The 27,759-nt window shown below is 43.4% G+C and overlaps 1 protein-coding gene across 4 annotated transcripts in view; it reads left to right on the forward strand.

Annotated features, from left to right (window-relative positions):
* The window catches only part of ARMH3 (armadillo like helical domain containing 3), a 60,950-nt gene extending 33,691 nt beyond the window's left edge, over positions 1–27,259 (forward strand). For all 4 annotated transcript variants that reach the window (XM_075612410.1, XM_075612409.1, XM_075612412.1 and 1 more), the window contains exons 19-24: positions 206–275; positions 2,042–2,102; positions 11,261–11,349; positions 22,999–23,081; positions 25,815–25,941; positions 27,157–27,259. In XM_075612410.1, the coding sequence (XP_075468525.1) occupies positions 206–275; positions 2,042–2,102; positions 11,261–11,349; positions 22,999–23,081; positions 25,815–25,941; positions 27,157–27,236 (510 nt within the window). In that variant the 3' untranslated portion in view covers positions 27,237–27,259. The remainder of the gene's footprint in view (positions 1–205; positions 276–2,041; positions 2,103–11,260; positions 11,350–22,998; positions 23,082–25,814; positions 25,942–27,156) is intronic.
* The last annotated feature ends 500 nt before the right edge of the window (positions 27,260–27,759 follow it).

Raw genomic sequence — 27,759 nt, forward strand, 5'->3', positions numbered from 1 at the left:
GGCTAACCCCGGCTTACGGTAAGAATAGCTGTTGGAATGTCGCTGAGACATTATAGCCAGTATGTAAAATATCTTTTTATCCTCGTATGAATGGTCCGCATGGTATAGGTAATGGTTAGAAATGTCACTTCTTCATTTCTCTCTCAATCTGTTTCAATGTAGTCACCGTTCAGCCACTTAAAAAAAAAAATCCATCTGTTTGTAGGCTATGAGACACAGAAAAAAAGCAGCCGACAAAAACCTTCCATGCCGTCCACTTGTGTGTGCCGTGCTAGGTAAGTGAGTGTAATTCAAACTGATGTATTCAAGGATGGAATTGGCATAGTTACGATAGGTAATGAATCCTTTAATAAAAGGAGAGGCGTATCAGCAATAGAAAGACGGTGGTGATGGCATGTTATGGATTATGGGTAGAACTATTTAGATCACTAGCTTCAGTTCCGGATGCCACCAGCGATTTACGTTGACCTAGGATGAAAATTCGGCATATAGAAGAAACATATATGTATATATGTATATGTCAAACACAGGCGACCTTGTTTCAGAGGACAAAAGTGCTAGATCAAGAGGTCATTCGAGGAATCTAGTGGTAGAAGTGCAAAAGTATATCTTCAGTAAAAGTATTGTGCAAGGACCAGTCTCCTATTTGAAGAGTGGAAGTCCAGATCTGCTATGTGCAGTATGCATTACCAACACACACAGCCCCTGTAAATTCAGAAACCAGGCCCACCCACACCAGTATATATTTGTGTTAAAAAGGAGTTCTACTGAGATTGTGACCTCAGGTCAAGACAAAAAGCCTCAGTGCTACCTCCAATATGACACATTATATAGTGAAATACTTATGTGTTTTTCTTTTCATCAGTGGTGGGATAAAAAATCTTTATCAACCGATTCTGACCTGGGTGGCGGGCGGCGTCGAACAGCATCGAACAGCATCTCCCGGCATCTATTTCCCTCAAAGCCCCTCAAAATGGCCACGCGGCGTCACTTGGCGCCACGTTGCCATGACAACGGATGCTGGGTAACTTCATCAGGTAGTATCTCGTTGACATAGCAACGGACATCACGTAATGTGGGTACGTCATGTGATGTTCCCGTTGGCATGGCAACGCGGCGCCATTTGACGCCGCGTGGCCACATTGAGAGGCGTTGCAGGGAAATAGATTCATGGACATGCTGTCAGACGCTCCCTGCCGCCTGCCAATGAAGGTAAATTAAGCACCGGTTCGGCAAACATGTGAAATGTTAGTAAAAGGCTCGCACGAACTGTCAGAATCCCACCACTGAGGGTCATTTAGTTACATTCTTTGGCCAAAGCATTGTGAGCTTGCAAACCACGCCAAGGTATCCCCTCTAGTGGAGGGACAACTGTCTTAATAGACTGGTCATTCACAGGTGCTCAACAAGGCTTACCCAGGCTTACGGATTAGGCCGGGTCCACCGTAAGTAGGAAACAAACGGTGTGCCCTGCTCTCTTATGTGTATCTAAATTGGATGAACAATTCATTCAGTGAAAAAAAAAATCGGTGAGACTTGATACACTCTGGTTATTTTTAGTAGCTTCAGTTTCCATGACAATCCTCAACCCCCCCCCTCTTTTCTCCAGCGAAAGCCGTGTGTTATTTATTTTACAGTCAAAAAGCAAAGGGCGTAAACATATAACTAGGAAGCAAGAGCAAAATAAAAACAGTCAGCCCAGGTTGTGCCAGCTGCTTGCAGTGGGAATGGCTGACCTCTTTACTACCTGCTGTGCTTTCTCTAGGTGGTAGAGTCCTTTAGTACAGGGGTGGCCAACTCCAATCCTCAACAGGTCAGGTTTTCAGGCTGAGCCACTGATTGAGCCACCTGTGCTGAAGCGGGGATCTCCTTACAACCTGACCTGCTGGTGGCTCTTGAGGGCTGAAGTTGACCCCTCCTGCTTTAGTAGAATTTGTGATTTGCTAACACATATTTCCTTTTTATAATTTGCGGCATGTGCATAAGACACCATATTCGGGAACTTCCGTTAAACCCTTTATTCCCTGTTCTGCTTCTTTAGACCTGGTGGTGGAGTTCATTGTGACGCACATGATGAAGGAGTTTCCTATGGACCTCTATACGTAAGTGCTAGTGTTTGCAAGTCATGCTAATGCCCTGGGGGGCATTTGCACTTCATGCAATAATTCCATTTGTATGCTTCTTTATTTCTTCTAGGGAGACCATACTTGCATTATGATGATTGTACAAAAAGTATAGGGGATAGTCCGCACTCTACATGGCACTAATATGCGTAAAAAAGGGGATCAATGGGGACAAGGAGGGTCCCTATTCCCTCCACAAACTCAGTGGGAAAAAAGGGAGTGGGGTTTCCCAGCACTCAATCGAAATTAAACGAAAAAATCGTGGATCTGCCAAATCGAATGTAATAAATGAGAACTATGTAGACAATGCGCACTGATGTGAAATACTCGTGACGTTAGATACAGTGTATTAGGTGTTCAGCCCAAAGAAATGTATTCACAGAATGATGATACAGTGGAACACTATACGGAATGCAACACGAGGAAAACGGGGAAGGGGACGATCAGTAAGATCAAAGGTACTTCCCTTACCCCCTGTGGTAAAAACCTCCCTAAGGGCCAGGATATCGGTGTTGTCCCTAATGGGTGCACACCCTGAGAGAGCAAAACAGCAACCAAGTGTAGCACTGTATGCAATCAGTTCTAGAATAGGAGAAAACAAGAGCAGCTACCGGGCAATGCAACAGTGTCACCAGACCTCTCTCCCTGGGCTTCCCGCTTTCTTTCTCTAACCTCTTATTTTGGCCTTCAACAGTGGACTGAAGCCAGCACCCACAAGGATGGACACTACCTAGACCTGGTTTTCACTAAAAACTTCTCTCTCTCCGATTTCTCCATTTCCCCTTTTCCTGTCTCTGACCATCACCTCATCTCATTTTCGCTCTCTCGCTTCTCTCCATCTCCATCTCCACCTCGCCCTCGTTTTTGCAGAAACCTGCGCTCTATTAACCTACCAGCTCTTGATTCCACTTTACGCTCCTCCCTCTCCTCTCTCAGTTCTGCTTCAGACCCTGACAACCTGGTCAGGAACTACAACTCTGCCTTATCTTCCTCTCTTGATCTTCATGCCCCGCTTTCTCTCTGCCGTCCTCGCCCTTCTAACCCCAGACCATGGCTAAACTCCCACACACGCATGCTGCATTCCTCCACTCGTTCCTCTGAACGCCTCTGGAGGAAATCTCATACGCTCGCAGACTTCATTCACTACAAATGTATGTTATCCTGTTTCAACTCTGCCCTCTCTCAGGCTAAACAAACCTACTTTTCATCACTAATCAACACACACAAGTCTAACCCACGCCGTCTCTTTTCTGTCTTTGACTCTCTACTCAGACCACCCTCAGCTGCCTCCTCTTCTTCCTCCATCTCACCTCAGGACTTTGCTGACTTTTTTAAGGAAAAGGTGGAATCCATACGGCAGAACATCCCATCTGTTGCCTCCTCCCATCCCACAATGCTTCCCAACTCTCCTCCTGCCTTTCTTGACTTTTTTTCCGCTATCTCGGAGGAGGATGTGTCACTGCTGATCTCCTCTTCTCCCTCTACCACTTGCCCTCTTGATCCCATTCCCTCCCATCTCCTAAAACCTCTTGCTCCTTCTATAATCCCTATGCTCACACAGAACTTTAACTCTTCCCTCTACTCTGGTACCTTTCCATCCTCCTTCAAGCATGCAACCCTTATATCATTACTCAAAAACAGCAAGCTTGACCCTACCTGTCCTTCTAACTATCGACCTGTCTCCTTCCTGCCTTTTGCCTCCAAACTCCTTGAACGTCTTGTATTCTCTCGATTGCTACACTTTCTCAACACCTATTCTCTCCTAGACCCTCTACAATCTGGCTTCCGCACTGCTCACTCTACTGAAACAGCCCTCACTAAAATAACTGACGACCTCCATGCTGCCAAAGACAGAGGTCATTACACTCTGCTCATATTACTCGACCTCTCTGCAGCATTCGACACCGTGCACCACCCTTTCTCCTTCACATTCTCCATACTCTTGGTATTCGGAATAAAGCTTTATCCTAGATCTCCTCTTACCTCTCGTACTTTCAGTGTCTCTTTTGCCAACACCTCCTCCTCCCCTATTGATCTCTCTGTGGGGGTACCCCAGGGCTCTGTCCTGGGACCCCTTCTCTTTTCTCTTTACACACTCTCTCTAGGTGACCTAATCACATCTTTTGGGTTTAAATATCACCTCTATGCTGACGACACACAAATTTACCTTTCAACCCCTGACCTTACACCTGCTATACAGACCAAAGTTTCTGAATGCCTCTCTGGAATATCATCCTGGATGGCCATCCGCCGACTGAAACTTAACATGGCAAAAACAGAGCTCCTTATACTTCCTCCCAAACCTGGCCCTACTACCTCCTTCCACATTGCTATTGGAAATACGATCATTCACCCAGTAGCCCAAGCACGCTGCCTAGGGGTTACACTTGATTCCTCTCTCTCATTCTCCTCTCATATTCAAAACGTTTCTAAAACTTGTCGCTTTTTCCTCCGCAATATCACAAAGATACGCCCTTTCCTCTGTTACTCAACTGCTAAAACTCTGACTCAGGCCCTCATTCTCTCGCGTCTCGATTACTGCAACTTCCTGCTGTCCGGCCTTCCTGCCTCTCACCTGTCTCCCCTACAATCTATCCTAAAAGCTGCTGCCAGAATCACTCTACTCTTTCCTAAATCTGTCTCCCCGTCTCCCCTCCTGAAATCCCTCTCCTGGCTTCCGATTAAATCCCGTATCTCACACTCAATTCTCCTGCTCACTTTTAAAGCTTTACATTCTTCTGCCCCTCCTTACATCTCAGCCCTAATTTCTCGCTATGCACCATCCCGACTCTTGCGTTCTTCTCAAGGATGTCTTCTTTCTATACACCCTTTGTGTCTAAAGCTCTCTCCCGCCTTAAACCTTTCTCACTTTCTGCCCCACACCTCTGGAATGCCCTTCCCCTCAATTCCCGACTAGCCCCCTCGCTATCCACCTTTAAGACCCACCTTAAGACACACTTGCTTAAAGAAGCATATGAATAGCACTGGATAATCATGGACACATGATACATAAAGCTTGGCCCCCTGCAGACGCACTAACTAGAATTCCCTCTTACTGTCTCTATACGTTCCCCTACCTACCAAATAGATTGTAAGCTCCTCGGAGCAGGGACTCCTTCCTTAATGTTACCTTTACAGTATGTCTGAAGCACTTATTCCCATGATCTGTTATTTATATTATTTGTTATTTATATGATATGTATTACTACTGTGAAGCGCTATGTACATTTATGGCGCTATATAAATAAAGACATACAATACAATACAATACCACAATGAACCATAGAAGATCATACTTCCTTCTATTAATTGTTAGATGCTAAAATGCACAACAGTCTGAGCCAGTCCAAAAGAAGGCCAAATAGAAGTAATGTTACGTTTTAAGTGAAGGCCTCTGGCGCGATCGCAGTACCCCTGGCAGTCAGACCGTGGTAACTGGTATGCAGCTGGTGACAGGCACCCTGTCTCCAGCTGCATACCAGATGTAGATGGAGATTTCTGTTATTCATGGATAAGCATTTGTCATAATAAATAAACTCAAAGTAGAAATCCACACAAACTAACCTCCATTTTTGTACAGGATTGGGAGCAGGGGTCAGCCAGAGCTGGACCGCACTACTTTCAGATCCGGGGACGCCCTGTTTCCTGAGATACGTACCAGTGAAGTTACCGGTATTACTTCCTGGTTCTTAAAGGGGATTTAAATGGCTATCCAATAGGAAGCTACAACCATTGAGGTTACAGCTTCTTATTGGTCCATGATTTAGGGGTCATTTTTTCCCCCCTGAGTGAGATTTAAACCTGGTTTCTTCAACTGGAAGTATCTTGGGCACTGGGGAGTCTCCGAAGCTGGAAAAAGCGGTGTCTCGCTCATGGTGACCCCTGGTTCCCACCTTAAAAAAAATAAAATAAAAATGTGGGCTAAATAAAAGGAAGAACTGCTCCTTTTAAAGCAGCAATACTACCCCCCCCCCTTTCCCCCTTATTATAACATGTACAGTAAAGCATGTGACAATGTATAATTAATTGTACATGGTTACCTAAATTGGCAATCATTTGGTAATTCTGTTCTAAATCTGTAAAAAATCCTGATTGGGACTGAAAGGCGGCCATGAATCCTTACTATGTATCTGAATACTGTACTACTAAGGTAACTGACTATTGTTGCAGTTTATAGCTCAAACTGCTGGGAATATTGAAAACAAATGCTCACAAACTACCAAAGTGGGCTAAAACCTGCTATAGAAAACAAAGGAGGCTCATTATATTACACATCATTAAAAATTGCATTAAGAGTTGAATAAATTAAAAAAACAGTCACTATTATCTAATACTACAGAACTGATTTATTAAAAGACTATATACGATTTCACATGTTTTGCTGTTTTAAAGCAGCAGTCCAAGCTGCTGTATGTTGCCTTTAATATGTGCATCAGTACATTCCACACAATGATAAGTAATTAGCTAAGTTGCCGATCAATCCGTTCTCCTGTGATCGATCGGCGAAGATTCGGCTCGCAGGTTCACTAAATGGCTGTGAGTGCATCAGAAGAGGACCAAACATGCAAAGTTCTGTGGGGAAGATGATGTGACCAGGTAGTCACTAGATACAATTGGTTCACTGCTAGAGAGAGGACAGGGCTCAAAAAGGGAAGTGCCAGAGCCTGTTTCAGAAGAGGAAAGGGATGTGACTTTGTAAATGGTTGGTATAGAAACAAAAAAATGCTTGTTACATTATAATACATTAACAGAGTTGTTGTTTTTTTTATGCTACAAGTATTTACTCATAGTACAGAACCAATTTATTTAAAGAAAAAACACATGTAGAATATTGCTTGATCTGCAGCTTTAAACCTATAAGGAAAATAACAGAAAACTGGATCAAAGAGATGTCATTGTAGCAATTGTGTAGCAGTGTTGTGCAGTTGTAATAAATCAGGATAAATACATGTTGCAAAGTTTATTTAGATTTTTTTTTTTAAAAACTTCTTCAACACTCATTTATGTGTAACACCTATAAGGTCTATCCAGCAGCTGTGCAACAGTAAATCTAGTGCCTGTGTGCAACAGTGACAGATGGCAGCGATGTGATGCTGGGCCTGCAGCAGGGAGTAGTGTGTGGATTTTGTGACAGATGGAAGGCAATCTTGTGTGGAATACGTGACGGGAGCAGTGGTGATGCAGAAAGCAAAGCGGTGTGTGCAGGACGTTACATTGAAGGTGGCGTTTTCTTCCAAACCAGTTACAAATAATGTACTGTCAATTTAAAAATAGTTAAGCTGGTGGATGGGTACCAGCTGTTACAATGTTGCAGCTTACATTTGTATGCTAGAACACGCTTGAGAAGTTGTTGTTTACCTGATTTTAGACTGCTTATGTACATGGGATGAGTGCTATTGATGTCTGAATTACAGAAAGATCTAGAAAGTGATCTTTTGAAAGTTTTGTATTGGGAAATGCAGATCAATACAGATACTTAACTAACTTCCTGTTAACGTAGTGTATTCTGTCAGATATCAGTGACCCTTCAGTGTGTGTGAAGCAGAGCTATGCTACACTTGTTGCAATATGGTTGTTTAGGGACACATTTTTTTTATTCTACATACAGAATGTGGATATATGTATGAAACGTGTGTGTATGTATTACATACACAGTATAATACATTGTATTATTATGTTATTGGGTACGGCAGAGTGTTTTAAGGTATATATTAAAGAGGCCCTCCTTTGTGTGTGCATCCTTGTAGTACTTTTGGAATAAGACTTTTACATTCAGTTTGTGTAGGTTAAAAGTTGATGAACTTCCTTGTCCATAGATATAATCACACCTGAATGCAGCACGTTTATTTTAACATTGAGGCTCCCTTTTGTAGCATGTGAATCCTTGAATGAAATGTTTGTTTTTTCTTCAGAGTTGATATTGCAGAGACAGGTCATGATGTCACTGCCAGAACTGTTGCCAAAGCTTTCAACTAGCGTCCCATGTCATACAGGAACACTAGGGTACCCTATGGGATTGGTGACTCCTTTCCCCTCTCAACAGGAAGTGTTTTATTTTTATAAAACAAAAAAACTCTTTTATATAGATTATAATGAACTTTCATTGTACATGTTGGTGCTCTTGTGTATGCTGTGTTGTACATATTCTGTATGCCTTTATAGACATAATTAGGGCCAGCCTTAGGGAAAAGCGGTTGCCTTGGGCTCTACGCATTTGGGAGGCCCCGTGCTCCGTCCTCTCCCTTCTCCTGTTGGTGCCGGAATCCAAATACCACCCACAGGAGAGGGGAGAGCTAGAGGACGGAGCTGGGTTGTCCACAAGCGGCGCAGGACCACCCTGCTGCTCAGCCCAAGGTAGGGAGGGGGGAGGCGTGTGTAGCTGGGGGAGGCGTGTGTAGCTGGGGGAGGCGTGTGTAGTTGGGGGAGTGGGGAGGCGTGTGTAGCTGGTGTAGAGGGGAGGCGTGTGTAGCTGGTGTAGAGGGGAGGCGTGTGTAGCTGGTGTAGAGGGGAGGCGTGTGTAGCTGGGGGAGAGGGGAGGCGTGTGTAGCTGGGGGAGGCGTGTGTAGCTGGGGGAGGCATGTGTAGCTGGGGGAGTGGGGAGGCGTGTGTAGCTGGGGGAGAGGGGAGGCGTGTGTAGCTGGGGGAGAGGGGAGGCGTGTGTAGCTGGGGGAGGGGATGCTTGTGTAGCTAGGGGAGGGGGAGGCTTGTGTAGCTGGGGGAGGCGTGTAACTTGGGGAGGCGTGTGTAGCTGGGGGAGGCATGTGTAGCTAGGGGAGGTGTGTGTAGCTAGGGGAGGCGTGTGTAGCTGGGGGAGGCGTGTGTAGCGGGGAGTGGGGAGGCGTGTGTAGCTGGGGGAGAGGGGAGGCGTGTGTAGCTGGGGGAGAGGGGAGGCGTGTGTAGCTGGGGGAGAGGGGAGGCGTGTGTAGCTGGGGGAGAGGGGAGGAGTGTGTAGCTGGGGGAGGGGATGCGTGTGTAGCTAGGGGAGGGGGGAGGCTTGTGTAGCTGGGGGAGGTGTGTGTAGCTAGGGGAGGCGTGTGTAGCTGGGGGAGGCGTGTGTAGCTAGGGGAGGCGTGTGTAGCTAGGGGAGGCGTGTGTAGCTAGGGGAGGCGTGTGTAGCTGGGGGAGGCGTGTGTAGCTAGGGGAGGCGTGTGTAGCTGGGGGAGGCGTGTGTAGCTGGGGGAGGCGTGTAACTTGGGGAGGTGTGTGTAGCGTGGGGGAGGAATGTGTGTGTGGGTGAATGTATATAGTTGGGGGAGGTCTTACCTTATGTGCAGCGGTGCGTTGCCATGACAATGACACCGTGACGTCATTACGCTGCCGGAGGAAGGGCCCCACTGCTGGCGTGCCACCTTGGACCCTGCCAGTTACGGAACTGGTTAAACTTTCTTGTAACACATAAACACACGCAAGCTTTGTTTTTACATTTGGCAAACAATATTTTTTCAGGGTATTTACTATGAAAATGTGGCTGGGGTTGTGAACGGTGTTATGTATTTTTTTTAATCAAAACATATAAGAGCTATTGAGCTTTATGGACAGTTACAGGTTTTAACACATTGTACTGTACAGTTAGATATACACTGTCTTAGCAAGCCACAATATGATATATTTCTGTATTTAGACTGGAGCGCCACTGGGAAAGTGACCCTTAAATATACATAAATAAACAGAGATTCAGTTAATTTCTTTGTTTTTTCCTTTTAAGTAAGGGTTATTTAGTTAAATCTTTTGGCCAAAACGTGTTTTGCCTGCCCACTTCTGTTTGTTTGTTTTTTACCAACTTTTGTAATTTCTGTTTTTCTTTGCCTGGATCAATCAGTAAGTATAGATATAGGATAAAGTAGCTCACTGATAGCACATATAATGCTTCTAAATTAAAAATGTTAACCCCTTAGGCCGTGTTTATAGTGCCGGCGACGCGACCGATACCGTCGCCACTGGCGAAAGTTGCACTTAGGTTTGGAGCGACGTCGCTGGTGACAAGGCCAGTGACGTCACGAAGGAGGCGGGCAGAGTGCAGTAGGCGCTCTATGATTGGTGTGAAAAAATTTGCGCTCTCGTCACATTTACTATGAGCGCATGCGACGGATCCAATGTATTTGTTTTGGCGCGCCGTCGCCGGGCACTATAAGCGCAGCCTTAGGCACCACATCCGTGTCACGCATCCCATGCTACTGACTATATAATTTCTTTGTTTCCTCTTTTCTCCATGGGGGGGGGGGGAAATACAAAGGACACTGTATACAAGGGTTAGCGTAGGACCTGCTGAAAGGGTCTAACCTTCACATGGTGGCAGCTTAACACGTTTTTTCCAAACGATTGAAGCAAATAACCCATACTTATGAGAACATAAACCCATAAAGACATGAATCAAATAATTTGTCATATGGGACGTACATTGGGGCTTCTTCCTTTAACACATTGTGCCCTGTGAAGTTATTAACGTTAATGACGGTAACCTTTGAGTAGACCTTTCAATCTACTGTACTTTGAGCAGACATCATTCTAAAGACTGGGGCTTCATTTTCCAAGTGTCTTCCACCCTGCTTTGCACGAGACAAACAAGATCGGCACAAGTGTCAACTATAGCAAAGTGTGTTTGCTCTAATAAATGATGCAGTCCGACATAAGCCCACAGGATTCACCGTTTAAACAGATGGTATTGGTACAGTAGCCCAATTCTTCAGTATATAAAAATGATGCTGTATCGTCAGGCAATACAACAGAGTACTCTGTGCCATATTATTATGTATATGTATTCATATGTGTGTATATGCTGAAACGGTACACAATTCAATTCTAAGGAACCAATTGATTGTTATATAAATGTAATATTTGATTGCATCCGATGTGGTAGAAAATCAAATTACTTTCATTACAATTTGGTATTTTGTGCAAAGAACTTGATATTGAATTAATGAAACAAATGTGGAAGGTAACTTGAAAGCATTTGGTGTTAGAGATGTAATTGCCCAGCTGGGACAAAATTTTATGTTTCAATTATACCAAGACATGCAAAATGGTGGGACCAGTAAGTGATATCCACTACTACGGTTTGTTGTCCTGGTTTTCATTATCGTAATATAAAAATAACCAATTTTGTTTTCCTTCTCGTGTTTTTTCTTTTCTCCCGGTAGACGTTGTATTCAAATTGTGCACAAGCTTTTGTGCTACCAAAAGAAGTGCCGGGTGCGGCTCCATTACACATGGAGAGAGCTCTGGTCAGGTAAGAAGATACCATCCTCTTATTGTCCTTTATTATAATGGCTCTGCATTCTGAACCATGGGGTTAAGCCAACACTTTAAAACATCTCCACTTTTGTGTGCCGTGGGTATCCCAAACATTTTGTATTACTCTCTGGATCCACACCAAGGGAATTGCATGCATACATTCAATATTTGCATGTTATATAAGGCCTGGGACATAGTAAGCACTTAGGCCTCGGTCCCGCTGCGCTCGTTGGCGCGGGCGGCTATGTCGCGAGTTCCCCACCAGCAGGGGAATCCTCGCGAGCCGGTCCCCCCTGGCGGCACAGCTTACTACACGCTGTGGCGCGTCAGCCGCTAGGAGACACAAGAGAATGGTGTTTCCTAGCGTTGACGCGTCACGTGGTGTGGCTGTGAGCCAATGGGGAGGGGAGGCTGCGGGAGGAGGAGAGGCTTCGGTGAGCGGGGAGGAGTGTGGAGTGAAAGCAGGTGCGTGCCTGTCTGTGTGTGTATGTGTGTGCCTGAGTGCGTGAGTGCCTGCCTCTGTCTGTGTGTGTGTGTATGAGTGCGTGAGTGCCTGCGTGTGTGTGTGTGTGTGTATGTGTGTATGTATGAGTGCCTGCGTGTGTGTGTTTAAACTTACCTTCAGCAGCTCCAGCTCCAGCCCGAGTCCGTGGAGGGAGGGGGGGGGAGAGAGTAGCGGGTCCCTCCGCTCAAGCCACGCCCCCCTCCCTGTCAAGCCTCCCACTCCCGCCCACCTCCCGCTCCAGCTCCCGCTCCCTACAGACCGCATATCGCGGTCTGTGTATCTCAGCGCACCGCCTGTCTGCAGTGCGGGTGCGCTGACTCTGGGAGCGGGGCCTTAGCCTTAGGTGCTGCTGGTCGCTCTTGCTTGCTGCCGCTCGCTCTACCAGGAGCTTTTTGCTGTCCTGGCAGAGGAGACAGCAAGCGCGCTTGGGAGGCGGGTATCACTGTGTGTGTGTCACTTGGTAGCTGTCAGTGTGTGTGTGTGTCACTTTGAAGTGGTTTGTGTGTCACTGGGGAACCTGTGTGTGTGTGTGTATATATGTGTGTGTGTATATTATATAATATTTTAAAAATTAAAAAAAAAAAGACGTGAGAATAAATTATTTATTAACATTGTGCAACTTTGATAAATATATTCGCACACACACACACACACACACACACACACACACACACATACATGCATACACACACATGCATACATACACACACACACACATACACATACACACACACACACAAATACACACACACAGATACACACACACACAGACACACAGACACAGACACACACACACACACAGACACACACACACAGACACATACACACACACATACACATATACACACACAAATACACAGACACACACATATACACACACAAATACACAGATACACACACACACACATACATATATATATAATCACACACACACACACCACCTTGCTGCCACCACTGCTCCGGGACAGAACCCCTTCCTCCCCTCCCCCACCCCCCCCCCCCCCCACGGGGGCAGCGCAACCCCCCTCCATCACCCGCGCGGGCAGGGAGGCAGCTACGGTGATCGGGGCAGAAGGGGGACACATCACCCGCTCCCCTGTTCCCCCCCCCCCCACGGGGGCAGTGCAACACCCCTGCATCTCCCGCGCTGGCAGGGAGACAGGCACAAGGATCGGGGCAGAAGGGGGACACATCACCCGCTCCCCCCCCCTCCTACACACACACACACACACACACACACCTCTGTGCTGCCTCTGTCTGGTCTGGTGGCTCTGGAGGACTGGCTGCAGCCCCATTGGATGGGAGCGGTCACGTGACCGCTCCTCCGCTTCCCCGAGCGGCAAATTTCAAACCTGCCTGTCTCGGGGAAGTTTCTCAGCCTCCGCACACATCAGCAAGCATGCGGAGGGAGAAACTATAGCCGCGCTGATAACAGATGCAGGGGCTTTGTGCATCTGTTCAGCCCGGCTCAGCCCGGCTCAGCGACTCTGAGTGCACTATGTCCTGGGCCTTAGATGATTGCTTCTCTTGCAATCGGTGTCTTTAGGTTATGATGATGAATGAGTGTAACAGCAGAATATATGTTGACATTAAGGTTAGTGCCTATAATGTAAATCGTATAAAACACATTTATGTTTGAAAAATATTAAGGTCCATATTTACTAAACGCCTTTAGACATCTTGTGTTGCTAGAAGACACCCTACAGCCCATTCAAGTGGTGCATAAGGTGTCTTTCAGCCCTGGAAAGTGTCTTATGACTGCACCGCTGAATAAACATGGCCCTAAGTGTGCTTAGCATATTTTTGAGGGAGAGAATGTACAATTAAACAGGACGTTTGCTTGTCACATATCTTTCATGAGGGCTGTGTATATTGTATATGTCTTTTGTGCTGTGTTCTGACATCTTGTTAACCCATAAATTCCCTCTGAAGAGCAAGGTAACATGCATGTTGGGCTGTGCAGTACACAGTATGTTTATGTTGATTTTTTTAATGTATTTAGTTTTATATGAATTGTAACCTTCCCATGGCCGCGTCAAAAATAGTTTCTGCCGTTTTATCTGCGAGTTGTTTGGGAGGAGAGACTGGGATGTGTAACCTGCAAACCAGCAATTAGAGAAGTGGATGCGCATTGGCTCAGCTATTGTCTGTTTCCCGATACTTTGCACTCAACCATTCCTACTTATTTATTTATCAAATGTTTTTACCAGGAAGTAATTCATTGACAGTTACCTTTTGTTTTCAAGTATGTCCTGGGCACATAGATATGATGACAATACATGGTTGCATTAAATGAACAGAGTCATGCATTATATTTAAAGACATTGCATTAACAGTTACAGATCAAATAAGTTATAGGCATATGTAACCGTTACAGACCAGATTAAAATATGAAACCGCTTTAGTTTTTAAATCATTTAGACTGGTGGTGGTTTTGAGAGTCTCAGGTAGAAAGCTGGTGAGCGAAAGAGGGGCGGACGGATTCTTTGTTGAATTTTGGGACAGTGAACAGTCTTTAGGAGTCGGATCTCAGATGATAAGTGCTGCATGTGGTAGGGGTGAGGAGCTTGTTCAGATAGACGGGTAGCTGGCTCAGAAAGTATTTGAAGGCAAGACAGGAAAGATAAACTTTTCGCCTAGACTCATGATAAACAATCTAGTTCTTTGGACATTTCACAGTGATGTGTGTTGTACAGTAGTTATACAGTATTATAGGGCAAAGCAGCATATTGAGTTGTAAAGGGTATTCTGATCTGTAGCTCCGTCATTGGAATGTTTAGAAATGTAGCCTCGGTTCCAAATACCATTGTTACAGTCATGTCAGTGTTTACAATCAGTTTGTTTTTGGAAATCTAGTTTTCAAGTCTCGAGAAATCAGATTGAAGTATGTGTCCAAGGTCAGAGAGGCTAGGGCTGTGTGTATATAAGATTGTGTTATCTGCATACATGTGCATTGAACCACCCTTACAAGCGGTAGGTAAATCATTGATGGACTGAAAAGAATAGGGGCACCAGAACAGAGCCTTGCGGGACACCGCGGGTGATATCCAAAGGTTTGGAGTTAGAGCCTGAGAAAACAAACCTGTGGATACCTACCTGATAGGGAGGAGTGAAACCAGTTTAAAGCGTGTTCCCCTATTCCAGAGCATTGGAGCCTGTTGAACAAGATTACGAGATCAACAATATCAAAAGCCTTTGCAAAATCTAAGAGGACATAGTGTATTACAAGACAGAATGTGTGCTCTGCAATTAAATACTGAAGCATTGGGGCTTAGGGTGCAATTATATATTGATAATTAGTATTTCCCTACACTAAAAATGTTCTTTCAAGTGAGTATCATGTTCTCTTCCTAAACAGTAGCTCCTGCAAAGGTTGGTGACTTGTCAGCCTGAGCTAAAAACTGATAATTTGCCTTAATGGAAAAAAGTGTTATTTGACCTAGAAACTGATTTGCTTTAAAAGTGTCAATTCAGTAGAATTATTTGGATTCAGTTTCCAGTAACGCGTGCAGCCAAAAAGTATTATTCCTTTCACTCAAGTAAAGTTAGTTAACTTAATCATTATCATTGAATGCAGAAGACACCCTTTGTATCCTTTTAACTTTGTGTGTACTCATCACTTCATCTTGGCAAGGTCTCTACAATGGTAAATCAAGCATGTGTAACCAGAATACAACGTGTCAATGTGATATATCCTAATCGTATCACTAACATTGCCCTTGGGGATTTTTTATAAAAAGGTTGTGCAAAGGTATAAATGTAAATCTCAAACTATTTTTAAATGCAGTCTTAAATGATATTACAGTGGAGGTTCCTTGACAAAATGCAAGCGGATCTTGCTAGCTGAAGTAACTTCTTGCGGTCACCTTTGGATAGATGTTCTCTCTGTATGGTATTGCTTGAAAAGAAATGACCTTTTTCTGATCCCATTATTCATTTAGTCATTAATCTGGACTGTGTGGCCAGGTGGTTTTTAAAGCACTGAACCTGTAACGTTCTTTCTGGATTGTGCATTAATTAGGTAACAGTGGTGTGGACTTCCCCTTATTTATTAAGAATGAGAATGACCGTGCAGGTGTCTTTACATTTACTCTCCAAATATTTAATTTCCCCCCCTTACATTTCACAATTAATTAAGGCAATGCCCAAGAATTGTAGTTGCCGTTGTAGCCAATGTTGACACTGTACTTGTTTAGAACCGATCCGTATCACTATATGTTATCTTGTTTGTTTTTGAGGAGGATGGGGATAAATATCCTTCAAGAAGCATATACTACTTCTGCTATAATGTTGCACGTTCATAGCTGTTTTACTTTTATAACGGCTGTGAATCTGACTTGCAAAGTTATTGAACACGGATGTGTTTTGTAGAGGTTCAGAAGTGATGGTAAGGTACAGATGCAGCCACCAGTATTGGAACACTTACCTAGGAAATTCTGGGAGATTCTGGGGCAGTCTCACAGTAAATGCCTCAACATTTCTGTGGGATTCTTAATGGCCATCGGATTAACACAGCGGGGGGTCCCTGCAGTCCCATTTAATACATATAAGTATACGATGTCTGCAGATCATTCGCCCCTTTTCTGTTAGGCTAAGGCCCCGCTCCCTTAGTCAGCGCGCCCGCACTGCATGCAGGCAGCACGCTGAGAGGCAATTGACCGCTACCTGCAGTCTGTAGGGAGCGGGAGCTGGAGTGGGGGGGGGGGGAGGGGCGTGGTTTGAGCAGGAGGGGGCGTGGTTTGAACAGAGGGCTCTCGTGCTGTCTTACCCGCCCCCCCCCCTTCCTCCCCCCGGTCCCTCTCTCAGCACAGAGGGAAGGACACACACAGTCATAACACTTTTTTTTTTTTAATTTACACTTTTCCTTTTTATAATACACAACCTCACTTATATAAATATACCTTTTAAAATGCCAACTGTATAAAACTATAGCACCCTACTCGAAGCGCACACAATTTATTCCCTTTTAAACGGCCAATTAGCGCGGGTCAGTAAATATGGCGCAGAGGCTCAGCCTCGCTGCTCAGAGCGTGTCACAGATGGGAATAGACGTCCGATACATATTTATTTGAATATTATCATGCGACTGTAGAGGCGCGGGACACGGGAGCGTTCCTTTAGGAGGCGGAGATGCGCCCTGCTGCTCAGAGTTTGGTGGAGAACGAAGAGCCGCAGGAGCAGCCGTGTGCGGCCTGCGGGTTATTAACCAGTAGGAAGCAGCTCCGGATTAACTCTGTGCAATAATCTACAGTGCTGCCGCTCACCAGCTGCAGGCTCTGCTCATCCACCACCACCCGGGCACCGCTCGCCCCAAATATCCTGTCGTCCTCGCTGATCTCATGATCTAGGGAGAATTTGTACTGGACCCCAGAACAGCCGCCGCTCTCCACCTGGAGCCGCAGAAACTCAGAGCTGTCTGTGACCTCCTGGAGCCGCTTCACGCACCTGTCACTCAGGTGGATCTGCCCATGTGTGTGTCCGTCTGTCACAGACATGACATACGCTCCCACTCCCGTAGCTGGGAGAGCGTAACCTCGGGGGGAGCAGCGAGTGGAACAGGAGCGGAGCTCTCCGCCCCGACACGGATAGCACCAGCCGCAGAGCCGCCATCTTGCTCAGTAATAACACTTTTGGGAGGCTGATCACACAGTGAAGGACAAACACACCATGTCCCGGTATATGTGGCAGAGGTTAACAATCAATGGCGATACTCTCGCACTCTCTCACTCCCGAAGGCCCCCCCCCCCCACTCACCTTTTCACTTCCTCATTGGCTCACACGCGCACCACGTGACGTGTCAAAGCTTCAGAACACCATCTTCTGGTAGCACTAGCCGGCTGGCGCGTCACAGCGCGTAGTGAACCACGGAGGGAGGAGGCAGCGGGGACAAACAGATTGCAGTTAGGGGGCTGGTGGCGCGCGCGCACCGTCGGACGCAGCGGGACCAAAGCCTTATGCAGGTTGTGCATACTGTATAAACTTTTTTTGCTTTCTGCTAAGATCGTTTGGCTGTGAAACAGAAGATGCGAAAGTGGCTGTAATGATGCTTAAATGTGCCACAAGGTCAGGCTTCCTCTGTGGGAGCCTAATTTACCCTTTTTCCATTTTAAATAGCAACCAGAATCATCAGATATATGTGGGTTTGTTAATTTGATATACCATGCAGTCTAAATGGGGGGTATTTTGTGTCTGTTTCTTGATGGTTTGCCTATGTACCTGCTGAGCTCTATTTGGGCATTGTTTCTATAAATGGCAATTGTGTTTAGTAATTCATAGTAAGGTATTGCAGTCTTTACAGAGAAATTATAGGTATAACATTTAGGATTTTGTTTAAGGCGACTAAAATGCTGCTTGAAATGCAACTGCACCGTGTAAACCCGATTGGTACCACGCAACAGAAGTCTTCATCCTCTACAAATCAGTATAGGAAGGTGATGGGTGCTCCAACAGCCCTGGAATATTGTATATGTTCATCAATAATGTGAAAACAGTAAAGACTCAATTGTGGAGTGGGTAAAACTGCTGGGTGAGTGAACTGAACCACTGAAAGCATAAATCTCCTGAAGGCCACAGAACAAATGACGTAGAACACACTTTGCTGTTCCTCATTGGAAATAAGTGTATAATAAAGTCCAGAACTCACCGCAGGTTGTAGTAGTGACGATGATCCATTATAGTAGAATACATCTTTGAAGATCTTACCCACTCCTAGAGCCCACTGGATTCCTGGGGGCGTGTCCAGCCGCTGACTAAGTTCCAAACGATTCAAGAAATATGCAAAAGAATGCACAAAGCAGGGACACAGGTGTATCAAAAAGGAGAAAATGAATTTATTCAGACATAACATACAAACAAGGATCGGTCAACTCCTTGATAAAGCACCTTTTTGTGTGAAACGCATAGGAGGGTATTTACCTCCTTGTTTGTTATGTCTGATTGACAATAAATTCATTTTTTCATTTTTGATACACCTGTGTCCCTGGGCAGTGCGCTACTTTGTGCATTCTTTTGCATATTTTTTGGTTCATCCTCTACAAAGCCTGAAGCGGATCACTGACTTTTTTATTTTTGTCCTTATATTCCATTCTTCTTAATCGATCCTTAAATGGTCTTGAATACCTAGCTGATGGTAGACGACACTTACAGTATTTGGTGACGAAATCTAAGAGTGCCTATTCTTGAGAGATCTGCACATATTGCATAGACGTCTCGATATTGAGCATGTGCTCTAAATAAAAATTTTTTTATCGCTGATCCATCATTAACGCAAATGATATAGACTTCCCCCAGCAGCGGTGTGCGCATGTAACTAGAAAATTTAAAATTGGAAATGCATTTGTGCAAGCGAGCTTTAGCAAGCTTTATTTCCCCTAGGAAATGCATATGGCAGAAATGCATCTTGCAATTCATTCTTTATTTGGTTGATTGATCGGGTGGATGGATACCTGTCATTGGCAGTGTCCCCTAAACAATTGGTTCTTGGGTCTGGTGCAAATGATTGGGCCTTGCCGGAAGGGCATTGGTTACATCAGTTTGTTATGCCTTTGCAGCAATTTCTAGGATGTTCTACAGCTCCATAAGCTTTACCCTGGAGACCAGTATTGCTATTTATATACTGTCAGTCAATGCTGGGCAGCATTCATTGGCATTATTGAGCTGGCTATTTGTGTCCCTAGTTCTTTTATCGGTCCTTCAAACAGAAATGACCAATACCAAACAAACTGTCCTTTAATAAACAGAGATAAAGCATGTCTATATGGTGCCAGAATAGAATTTAATCGGCAGTACTCTCCATTAACACTGCATGAAAAACAATTTGGAGAATGAAGGGAAAATAGATGTAAAGTAAAATGGAAAAACAAAACACACAAAGAGAATGGTAGTCGTAGTTACAGAATCGCAAATAATGAATCGATGGTTATCGCCACGCAATTCTATCATATTACAACACATGTACCATTACTAATTGTATCCCCAGTGTTCATACACAAGGAACTGGGATTACACTTTCTGTTTCTAGTCTGACATGCATCAGTAATATAGTAGTAAATCAAAGAATGGATAGTTTAGGACATGTGGAAACAGATACTGGAGTCTCCGAATTACATCATTTATGGCACGAGCATTGTTAGCATTGCAATCATATAGATAGGACATGTGCTCAATTCCTACAGCAGACCTGTTTATAAGGTTGTATTTGGCTGGAAGAGTCTGTGAATTTTCGATCATGTTTATTACATACATTTTTCTTTAACAATAGTTTTTATTGTATTTTTAATATATTTTTTCATCTAGGCATTCAACTGCTTGTTGTTTGCATTTTTTGAAGAGTTCCTCTTTCTATTGCTTAAGGGCTCGGTCATATTGTGTAATTGTACAATACTCTAAGGATGCACGCCAGCCAGGGTGTGATGAATATTTTCCTTCTAAACAATGGTATTCTCCTAATCAGCACTCAGAATAATTCTGGATAGCTGTAGAAGCATTTCACATTATTTATAAAATATTTTACCAGGAAGTAATACATTGAGAGTTACCTCTCGTTTTCAAGTATGTCCTGTAAAAAATTACCATTTTTAATAAAAGACACCAGCGGTGGGGCTGTGAGCTTTGTGATCAAACGTTTTCTTCTCTCCTCTGCTTTTCACCAAATTAGTTAACATCTATCCTTGTTATTAGAAATAGATATGGTATATATTAATTTACACACACTTTTTAATTTACCCTGCTATTTGCATACTAAAAACTACAGTGCAAACTTGGCATGTGACTCACAGCAATTTGACGATTTTCTTTTGCAACCTGGCCAGTTAGGACATCAAAGAAAGCAATTGAGAATGTATACGCACTACTTGGTGGTTTTCTGGATTTTTATTATAGAAATTATTTCCACCGAGACTAAAATGTAGTGACGTTATGCACTGTAGTCCTTATATTCTTCAGTTTTGTATATATTTAGAAAATGTGCACATTTTCTGTATTAAAGCTGCAGTTCACGCTGCCGTTTTTTTTAATTTTAATTCAATTTTTCCCCTTTAATATGTGCAACAATACAATCCACATGATGAGAAGTAATTAGCTAAGTTGCCGATCGATTCGTTCTCCTGTGATCGATTGGCGAAGATTCGGCTCAGGGGTTCACTAAATGGCTGTCGGTGTAGCAGAAGAGGACCAAAGATGCAAAGTTCTTTGGGGAAGATCATGTGACCAGGCAGGCACTAGATATAATTGGTGCTCTGCTAAAAAGTGGGCAGGGCTTAAAAAGGGGTGTGCCAGAGCTTGTTTCAGAAGAGGAAGGGGATGTGACTTTGTAAATGGTTGCTATAGAAACAAAAATGCTTGTTATGTTATAATACATTAAAAATGTCATTCAGAGTTGTTTAAAAAAAATGCTACAAGTATTTTCTCATAGTACAGAACTGATTTTTTTTTTTTTTTTTTTAAACCCACACATGTAGGATATTGCTTGGTCTGCCGCTTTAACACTTGCAATGCCATGCATGCACCTCTTGCACCCACGGGGTTAGGCAATCGGGGAAGTATTTTCCTTTCTACATAGTAGCTGATGATAAAAACGAAGTGTAGATGTTCTGAACAAAAGGTTGGCACCATGGGTAACATTAGAATAGACCGGGTCTGCTGACTTTGAACACCAATAATGCCAACATCTTTCAAATTCCTTCTGTAGGGATGGCAGGTTGACAAAACCAACAGCATGGATAAGGTTAGCTGAGTATGGCAGGCAAAGCACATTTATTGTTTTCCAATTCCATTGTTTATCCCAGTTATTATTGTTTTTGACGGAATCTATCAAGCTATATTTATTGCAAAACAGTGATGGATTTGGATTTATGCTAACATAATTTAGTCTAGACAACAATGTTTTTCCCAGTTTCATCAGCATCCCTCTGTGTGATCACCCTGTGCCACTTGACACACTGCTTTCCTATAATGAGTGCTGGGTCCTTGGGAACAACATCGTCCCGCTGAAAACGTGTTGTCATAAATCATATTCCTTTGGGTTTCATGTCCTTTAATTGCTGTGCTTTTTACTGCTGAGGCTGCAGCTTGGAGAAGCCATTATTGTATGATGGTATTTACTGTGACGTCCCGTCTACCACAGAGGAGCCTTGATTTGAATAGTTTTTTTTTTTTTTTTTTTAACTAAATATACATACTGAACCATTTGCCTGTTCAGGTTTATGTATCTTGTTGAATATGTTAAACTGGAACAATATTCTGCATTACAGTAAAAATGTGCAATAGAGAAAGTCACACATTGTTAAAACAATCTGTTCAAATGTGAAGACGCAGACAAAATGTGATTTTCTGTCGATTGCAAAGGTGTCTCCAGTAGCATCATTTTACAGTTCGTATTCGTATTTTGAGTTCCTTCTGGATACTTTGCTGTCAGCTATTTTCTGAGATGTTATGGGGTTATTAAAAAAAAAAATTATTAGTCCAGATTTACATTTTGTGTTAGTTTGAAGAATTTAAATATATATTTACATATTAATTCCATTGTTTTGGTACTATTGTGTGCTCAGTAAATAACCAAATGCGTGTTGCTGTTGTGTTACTTATCTTTTGGTTTCATTGAAAGTATGAGTCTGGGCACATGGTTCAGTAAAGGTTACCTGAGATTCCGTCCCGGTGTTTCTGCTCGTCTTCCATTTCCTTTCTGAGTTCCAGGTTTCAATAGAGAACATTTCAATCTAAAATGGATGCCGGGGTTAGTTGAATGAAAACTAAAATAAGAATTAAGTGGTAACTTCAACACCGATAACTTCTATTATTTTGACCTGAGCACGGTAGAAGGAACATAGTTGCAATGTATACAATGTTGTTGCTGTCATTTCTACGGCTGCTCTTATAGTTAGGTGTTCGGTGACGGCAGCGCAACAGTGTGATGTCAGTCGTCGCCGTTGTAATAGCGATTCCTTATAGTGTAGGAGACGAGAGAGGGTGACCGGGGGGGGGGGGGCGTGTTGCGTGTGCCGTCAGCGGTCGCACCCGCGATGGACTGCATGCCCTTGCTACGGCATTGAGCAACGTCGCAGTCGCCGTAGCCCTAACTATAAACGCAGCTTAACGTTTGTACACTGTTGCATTTTACATTTTTTGTCTTTTCCATTTTAGCACTGATAAATTTATTGAAGTTTCTCATGTCCAATGAAACTGTGCTTCTAGAAAAATACAACATATTTACTTTGGCTCTTATGGTAAGTATAGTAATCATATCGCCAAATATTATGTGGGCTCGAAAGATCGCACTGACATTCACCAGTCCCCCACAAAATTACATAAAGCAGAATATAGGTTTACCCGCCTTCCCCTCCCCCCATTAATCATGTAACCCCCCCACCCACAATACTCCTACATATGATTTTTAAATAAAATTTTGCAAGTCCCAGGTGCATGATTTTGTTCCTGGGCCGGGGGACGACTGCATGTGTGAAAAGGCACCAATGTGCACCAAGTCCTACATAGACAAAGGTCAGTGGATCGGTGGTAATAACCATATGCAAAAACAACGGCCGTTGTATATCTCATTAGGAGGGGGGGAGAGTCCCAAGTGCTATATATATATCCCCAATTACACCTTTATACAGCACGTGGAGAGACACTTGTCCACAAAAAGGAGCGCACCTGAGATACCTGGGTTATATGGTAATTTAAATCATTTGAAAATACTTTGCATATACAAATTAACATATTTGGCATATAATTAGCTTAACTTTAGTAAAGAAAAGGCTCTCTTCCCCTGTCTTTCTCTCTCTTCCTATAAAAACCCATATTTCAGGGTCTTGAGGGGAGGAGTAACGTCACCTTTTAGTTATAACCTAACTAGCGTCTCGTTAAATCTCTGCGTTCACTATAACGGAGAGATGTTTGTTGTTGTTGAACACCTCTTTTGCATACCATTAGAATTAATGTCCATTCTAGTTAACGCAATACCCTTTCTGTCCGTAAACAGCACGTAGCACTGCTTTATCTTTGAAAATACATATTGGCACTTAAGGAGGCATTAACTTAGGTCAACGCCTGGTTATGTCAATAACAGACCTGGAGATCTGGGCCCTAGTGTATAGACCGCATGGCTGGTATACGAGTCAATCACCGCAGTGCCTTTCTGAGTTGCGCCCCACAATCCCTTGCATCTGTCCCCTGCACAATTGTTACCAAAATTGCCACTCTCTCCCCTCTAATGTTACAGTTGTCCAGGACGAGTACATTTGTGTGCCCTGCATATTATAATAAAAAGAGAACTGAAGATATACTAGTGGCCTCATCATTTCCAGGGATGGCAATTATGCATGAGCACTTGTGCACATAAGGGTTTGATAATTAAGTCTGGTAGCATAGTGCAGTGACATTTTTGTGACGCATGCGTGTCCCTTGACATGTATTATACTGCAAGTCCTTGTTCAGTGCTTCATTTTTATGGATTCTGTAATCTATATTGCTGTGTCGATTATATTACTTGGTCCAAATATTTAATATACAAGGAAGGCTCTGGGTTCTTTTTATAAGCTTTACTTTTATCACATTTGAACGCAGGACAAAATTATCTAGAAAATACAGAGTTTTGATAGGAAATATCACTTGTGTTGTAATGCAACAGCATGACGGAAGTGACATCACACTACAGATGGGCCCACGCATGGACATAACTCCAAGTTCCAGGCCGCACGGAGGTTGTAGGCAGTGCATGCGCAGAAGAGGAGGTTGCAGGCCGCACTACGCATGCGCAATACTGCCCTTCACCTGTGCATGCACCGAACAGCTGCCATCTTCTGCGCATGCGCCGAACAGCCGCCGTTCTCTGCGCATGTTCCGAACAGCCGTCATCCCCTGCACATACCGCCATCTTCTGTGCATGCCCGGAAAGACCGACGTCCTCTGCGCATGCGCCGAACATGCCATGCCACACATGCGCCAAAGATGCCATTCTACGCTGCACATACATTGAAGAGGCCACGGACAGATGGGAACACATACACACGCACACTAAAGAGGACACACACCCTGAAGAGGGGACACACACACCCATGCAAACTGAAGAGTACACACACACTGGAGAGGACACACGCACACACCACTGTTACAAGAGGAATTACAAGTTAGCACAAATATAGCAGTGCAAATAGCAAAAAATGTAAATATGTACCATTTATAATAAAACAGAAGTGCAAAACATGCAAAGTGTGTAAACATATAAAACATGAGATGTATATACATTTATATAATACAGTAACTGTAATGATTGTAAAAAAAAAAAGCGTGGGTGTGTGCCGAGCACGCACCTTCTAACTCAAACGTCTTTGCTTTTTGTCACTGAAATTGTGTTTTGATTTTCTTGATTTACATTGAATTAAATGCTTTTGAGAGTAACAGCATTTACATACTTTACAATCTAAAATATATGTATCTTGCTTTAGTTATCATAAGTCAATTATATCTTGTATTCATAGTGATAGTATGGAAATTTCAACACAAATAAAATAAATTATACTCAAATCTTTAATTGAATAAAAAACACAAAAACAATTTCTGACACAAAACACAAAGAAGTTTCACTTACAATGCGAGTGCTCAGCGCACACAATTTTTTAAAAATATTGGACTGGAATATTAGATATTTTTGTCTTGCGCTTTATCCTATGAACTGCAAAAGTGCAGAAACTTTGAAGCAATGGAGATCCCACAGTAGGTATCTGTTCCTATTGTTGGTGCTGGAAAAATAGTAACCTCTCATGTGTGTTTCTAACCGCTTCCCTATTGTAGCCCAGGAGAAGTTTCACATCCTGTAAATATCCCAATTGGATGATTGTAGCACTATACTTACAGCAAAGTGACCCATATATAAACACCGCCTTACAATGGCCTAGATTTTTGGAATACTTGTTCATGAATCTTACAGGGTTTATTTTTTTTTATTTTTTCCTCCATAGGTAGTCAATTTGTTTAATATGTTCATTACGTATGGAGACACCTTCCTTCCCACCCCAAGCAGTTATGATGAACTGTACTATGAAATTATCCGTATGCATCAGATTTTTGACAACCTTTACTCTATGGGTAAGTATTTTAACACACAGGATGATAGTATTGTGGGTTTGTGTGTTATCAGCAGGTTTTCATCCCAAGATGCATATTTTATTTTTGTAATGTCAATCAGTCTATGGTAAGTGAAAACTCTGTGTAAATCATGTTTGCTGTTGGAGGCTTTGTTTTTGCAATCTGTGAGTGTAATGATTTACATAATGTTTGCCTTATTACAATAAGGACTATGGTAATGTAGCCTTAGCACATAATAATTAGGCCAGTGGTTCTCAACCTATTTTGAGCAGGGGCACCACTGAAGGATTTTTCAAATCTCGGGGCACCTGTGCTCTTCAGACCTCACTCATCCCCTCCTCGCTTACACGCATACACACCCTCCTTTTCACAAGCACACTCACCCACCCTCTTCTTGCACGCATACACATCATCCTCACCCTTTCACTCAACAAACACACGCCACATTTATTACCCCCTGTATTACAGCACCCACTCTTACACCACACACCTTCCCCGACACAATAAACAGCCGTAGCCTCCCTACGCACACATCCCTCCAGCACACACCCAACACACACATCCAACACACACTCTCCTCCCCAGAAAAAGCCTGCACTCCTTCCTTCTTTTCTCCTCCCTTCCCACACACCACACATGTCCGCTTCTCAGGTACCAAAAGACCAGCGCTCGCAGGTCTGATAAAAAATAATCCCAAACATTTTTATTAAACAAAATATAACGTTTCTGTGTACTGAGAGAATCTTTCTCCTTGAATCTATGAGACGTGTGCTTGTGTGCGCCCGCGCTATCCTGTGTGCTCTGATGCCGGTAATCCAGTTGAATACAAGAAAAAAAATGAGGAAAAGACTTTTATTCAAAAAAGATCGATGTTTTGGCCCTAAACTTAGACCTTTATTAAGACGATAAATATTTAGTGTGTATATATATGTGTGTATGTGTGTATCTATATATATTTTTGTTGTTGATATATTGATATATATATATATATATACACACACACACACACACACACACACACACACACACACACACAGAGTATATATATTTTTTTATTTTATTTTTTACACACAACCGTTCCAATATGCTTTGGAATGGTGGTACCTGTTATTGGTCAAATCTGAAAAATCTTAATACCTCCGTGGCAATGTATGTACTATTGACACCTTTCTTGACATTATTAATATATACATAGCTTTTCTCGTTCTGTTTTAGTGCTTAGACTTTCTACCAATGCAGGTCAGTGGAAGGAGCCTGCAAGCAAGGTGACCCATGCATTAGTCAACATCAGGTAGGGAAAAATAAAGTTGGGTTTCTTCTATTCCTGATTCTGTTTATTTATATACTGCCATATGCTCAGTGCTTTACAGAAAAGTAGTACCAGGTGTGTTTGTGTACCTTATATTTTAACTGCAGGCTGTACCATTTATAAAACCGCTTTGAAATATTATAACATGAATATGTACACTGTGAAAGAATTATTGACAGGAGGGCTATAGAGAAGACAAAGGGTCTGGGGTTACTGGTCTTTCATCTTGTCTCCTCTATTGTATGTGTGTATGTCTGATAAGTGTTTAGTGGTCACTAGCTGAGAGACCCGGCGTTGCCCGGGATGTAATGTTCCCGCTCCTCTCTCTCTCCTCTCCCCTTCCCCCTCTCTCTGTTTGTCCCCCATTCACATCAATCCAGTTCTCCCCCCTCCTCCCTCCTTTACAGCTCTGTTTGTCCCCCTTTACAGCTTCATGCAGTGTGTGTGCGTCAGTCATTGTGTGTGCGTCAGTCAGTCACTGTGTGTGTGCGCTCGTCAGTGAGTCTGAC

Source organism: Ascaphus truei, chromosome 8 (genome assembly GCF_040206685.1).
Source record: "Ascaphus truei isolate aAscTru1 chromosome 8, aAscTru1.hap1, whole genome shotgun sequence".
Taxonomy (NCBI): domain Eukaryota; kingdom Metazoa; phylum Chordata; class Amphibia; order Anura; family Ascaphidae; genus Ascaphus; species Ascaphus truei.